This window comes from Cryptotermes secundus, unplaced genomic scaffold (assembly GCF_002891405.2).
Source record: "Cryptotermes secundus unplaced genomic scaffold, Csec_1.0 scaffold846, whole genome shotgun sequence".
Lineage (NCBI taxonomy): Eukaryota > Metazoa > Arthropoda > Insecta > Blattodea > Kalotermitidae > Cryptotermes > Cryptotermes secundus.
In genome coordinates, this window is record NW_019739228.1 from 31,939 (window position 1) to 36,524 (window position 4,586).

Genomic DNA, 4,586 nt, shown 5'->3' on the forward strand with positions numbered 1-4,586 from the left:
GTCGAAAGACCATTGACCAACTTTCTGAGGAAATGAACATCTCATGGAGCACGGTCCAGCGAATTTTAACCGAAGGTTTGCACATGAGACGGGTGTCTGCAAAATTTGTTCCTCGCTTGCTCGGAGATGACCAAAGAGAAAACCGCGTGAATGTTTGCCGCGACTTGAAGAGTGAAGTGCAGTTTTCCCTAACAGAAAGCAAAATTTCACGCACACTTTTTGTTCCTTCTGGTCAGCCATCTCACTAATCGCCAAAGGGTTGAAACAGGAACGCACACAACAGAGCACCACAGACAAACCACTTAACTCAGACTGACGCCAGCTCTCTTACAGTTGCGGGAGACCCCCAGCTAACACCACCTAGCAGCACAACTTGTAACTACAAAGCATGCGCGCGCAACAGGTCGTTTCCGGTTATTTTTGGGTCCCCCTTCGTATGCACATTGTGACGATTGACTGTGCTGCTCAAGTGAAAAGTCGCCAAATCACTAAAAATTAAACGTGAAATGAAGGTTTCGTCTTCCATCATCGCCAGCATCGAATCACAAAATTCCATCCGCTTCCTTTTGTCGTGATTGGTAAGTGCCCAAAAGAGCTGCAGTCTGTATGGTTTCAAATGTAGACGTACTGTTAGCACACGCCAGACAGTGGATTGAGGGATCGCAAGCTTACGGCTAGCTCGATTTGTTGACTTCCGTGGGCTCCTCTCAAACGCAGCACGGATTCTCGCCACTTGTTCCTCTGAGACTCGTGGTCGTCCTGGACTTTTTCCTTTACACAGACACCCAGTCTCTTGAAACTGTCGAAACTACCGTCGAATGTTCTTAGGACAGGGCGGATTAATGCCGAATCTCCTTCAAAAAGCACGCTGCACCGTGACAACCGAAGTTGTTTTCACGAACTCGAGAATGCAGAACGCCTTTTGCTGAGGACTCACCATTCCAAGTGTAAACGAACAACTGAACGTTGCCGGAAGAACGACGCGACTTCAGCGCCCCTATGGCAGCCATTCACAACTTAGATAACTCCTCTTTCAAATGGTCACTGACTCATTCCGTGACAATGCTTGAGAACTGAAGCAATGCGTCATTAAATCGGTTCATTCTTTTTGAATAACCCTGTATAATCACCATCAAGATAGGTGACTGATTCAGTTTATTTTAAGAATTCTTGTTTCAAACAGTATTTTGAATTTCTGGACTTATTGTTGCTTGTTGAAATTGTTCCTTACTAACCCTTTGACTCCAAGCTCTGCGTAGAGCTACCCGCTAGAAATGCCGAGGCTGCTCTTGTGTAAATGTAGTCACACACCCCACTTTCCCCAGCTGATCTACTGACAGCAGTGGGTCTGTATCATATGAAAGACTGTTCTTTCTTCTAAACACTGGTATGTTTTTTTAATGGCTACCATACATTGACAGAAATGCTGTACTAATTCATTAACAGTGAGCTGATCTCCTTAGCTTTGGCAGTTTTAACTCCAGTATCTTGTCATGCTCTAGTCAGTATGTGGCATAATGAAGGTTAATGTATCATGAAGTTGGATGAATTGCTTGAAGCTTTGAATAAACCCAAGGTAGATTCATACCAGCAGCCAGTATTCATTCAGTGGACAGTTTGGATTTTATCTTCAGGTGGACGGTAACAACTTGCACCTTTATTCATACTCTCTGTAAGTTTATAGTCATAAATAATATATAAAACATAAAATTCCACATTCTTAATGATGATTTTTAGATGTGACATTTGATAGCTTGATGAGTTGGTTTGACAGAAATCCCATGGATGTATTATTGTACCTTGTACTTATGTGTGAATACTTGTCTGAACCACATGAAGACAGCAACATGGCATTTGATATCTCATTATTAATAACTGAAATGTTAAAACTCAAGCCAAACACAAATACAGTGTTTGTGAGCTTTGGGAATTAGAATCGTACGAGTAAACACATCCTAAATGATAAGTGTAAAGAGTAATTTGATTTGTAAATCTACACGTCAACGTGGCTGCATAGGGCAAACTGTGATATAGTGAGCACTATTCATAACCTAAGTGCATAGTGTTAAAACATCTTATGTGACAGTGTTTCCTGCTCGTAGTGGTGCGCCTCTGAAGATGATTCTTTTGAATCGAAACATGTAAGGCGAATAAAGACTGAAGAGTTGTAAACCTGTATGTCATACTGGACTGAAAGTTGTCTACTTTGTAAGTGTAAAGACCTTACTATTTCGAGTGAATTCAGTGGCCAGTATATGGTGGTTCAATAAGCAAGCATTTTATGGTAGTGCAATTTCCTCACACATGGCCCATTCCTGCAGGACTGGTAATGTGCAGAGCTTCTGGTCCTTTATGAAGCATTACAAAGGCTGCTGCTGTTGTTATATTAAGTCAAGCTATTGAGAAATGCCATTACTTTATTTATTTTATTTCTTTCAGCTGATAGACTTGAGGATTTGACTCCCCCAGAACTGATAAGACAGAATCCCAAAGTGGACCGTACAGTCAGTTTGTATGGTTTTGTACGAGGAATGGCTTTAAATAAAATGAGCAGCATACACATTCCAGGTAAACTTATGCAACAGTAAGATCTCATGTTAGCTGATGGTGTGTGTGTTATATAATGTATGTACTGTGTGTATTGTCTTGGAAATATTTTCTTTACACATTATCCATGCTTTGGGTAAAAGGATATATGATGTTTGAGAGGCAGACTATGTCTCCATCTTCAGGTAGAAAGAAAGGGTAGCTACTTTGTGGGACCATTAAATAAAACTGATCCTTATGTTTAAGCAAATATATGGTAGATAGTGAAAGTACATTCAGGATAGTAGAGTGCCGTCCTGCTTTGATCTCATACATGTTTCTCATAAATGCATAAGAAGTCTACTACATTCTTTCATCAGTACATGAATTAAATGAGAAGGAAAAATAAGCTCTAGCATTCCCTCATGTTGCATAATAAGAGGTAAAGTTGACCCTGTGCTCAATGAATTAAGCACTTTACCATGAAAGCATGTGGGGGAGTGGATGTGAAGATCCACATTTTCTTGACCTTGGCACTGGCTAGAGGCTAGTGGTCAGCCTCACGCTCCAGCCTCTTTACCCCTGGGGAAAGAGCCTGTGGTACTCAGTGGGTAAGAGTTTGGGTGGACCCCAGAGCCAGTCTGAACGATGTGGAGAAGAGAAAATTCTTGACTCTACCGGGACTGAAACTCTCACCTCTCAGTCTTCCAGTCGCTATACACACTATGCTACCCCGGCTCCTACAAAATTTCTAAGGTAGTACATTTTGAATTTTCAGGTTGTGGAGATCTGAAAATTCATGATGTTTCACATCTCCCAGACCCATGTCCATTGCCAGATAAACTGAAGAAGAGAAGTCTTGTGGAAAAGGAGAAGTTGATTTACGCACCATTCTCAGGAGTTGGAGGCATTGTGTATGACAAGGATGCTGTCTATGTTGAACTAGGGGGAAGTCATTCACATGCACATCGGGTAAGACTGCGTAGTAGTAGAGAATATGTATACAACTTTAGTTTTACAAATATGTTTGAAAAACGAAAGTGGAAAGGCACTTAAAAAGTGTCTAGTTAGACATTCTTTATACTCAGAATTTCATTAACCTTTAACATACGGACTTTGAAATTGCCAGGAGCCCTCTGTGGCCAGAATTTAAATCACCCTAATTAATTAACATTGCAAACTTTAAGAAAAAACTACATATTTTCCGTTCTATGCAACATAGAAATACGAACTAAAAACAACCTGAAAGACAGTAAAATTTTATACATATACACAAAATAGTAGTTTTTACAAATGAAAACTAACTGTGATTATTTTGTCATGAAATGCAAAGTATAATCTTTATTATGTTATGAAATTCCAGAGGGCTTACCTGTAGTTTTTTTTTTTCCCCAACTTTGAGACTTGGTGATATTGTAAACATAATCACACCATATACAACAATATTTTGTTCAGACTGTACGCGAGTTTGAACTGCATCACTTCACAGTTTACGATACCCCACACTCTGTTGTGCTTGGAACTTCTTGAAGTAGTCCACCTCACACAGAGCAAAATCACACTTTTTACAATAGAAGAACATGCTCCTGCTTTTCTTATTTAGCGAAACACACTACGTCTTTGTTCCCCTTTGGTTGGCCAGTGTTGTGAATATTTCACCTCCAGTCGACTCAGTTGGGCCCCAGATAACCTTGGCCTCCCCCAAGAAACGCCACTGACCATAATATTCAACCTTGAGACTTGGTGATACTGTAAATATAATCACACTGTATACAATAATAATACTGTATGTGAGTTTGAACTGCGTCACTTCACAGTTTATGATACCTCATACTCTGTCACGCGTGCCACTTCTCGAAGCAGTCCACGACACATAGGGCAACATCACACTTTTTGCAATAGAAAATGGTACTCCTGCTTTTCTTATTTAGCGAAGCACATGACATCTTTGTTTCACTTTGGTTGGCCAGTTTATGAATGTTTCAACTCCAGTCGACTCACTGGGGCCCCAGATAACTTTGGCTTCCCCCGAGAAATGCCACTGACCGTGATATTCACCT

The 4,586-nt window shown here is 40.6% G+C and overlaps 1 protein-coding gene across 1 annotated transcript in view; it reads left to right on the top strand.

Annotated features, from left to right (window-relative positions):
* Window positions 1-4,586, top strand: part of LOC111871781 (ribosome biogenesis protein BMS1 homolog) — a 38,574-nt gene that overhangs the window by 12,499 nt on the left and 21,489 nt on the right. Inside the window, exons 6-7 of the mRNA XM_023865104.2 lie at window positions 2,440-2,568; window positions 3,305-3,498. Coding sequence (XP_023720872.1) covers window positions 2,440-2,568; window positions 3,305-3,498 — 323 coding nt within the window. The remainder of the gene's footprint in view (window positions 1-2,439; window positions 2,569-3,304; window positions 3,499-4,586) is intronic.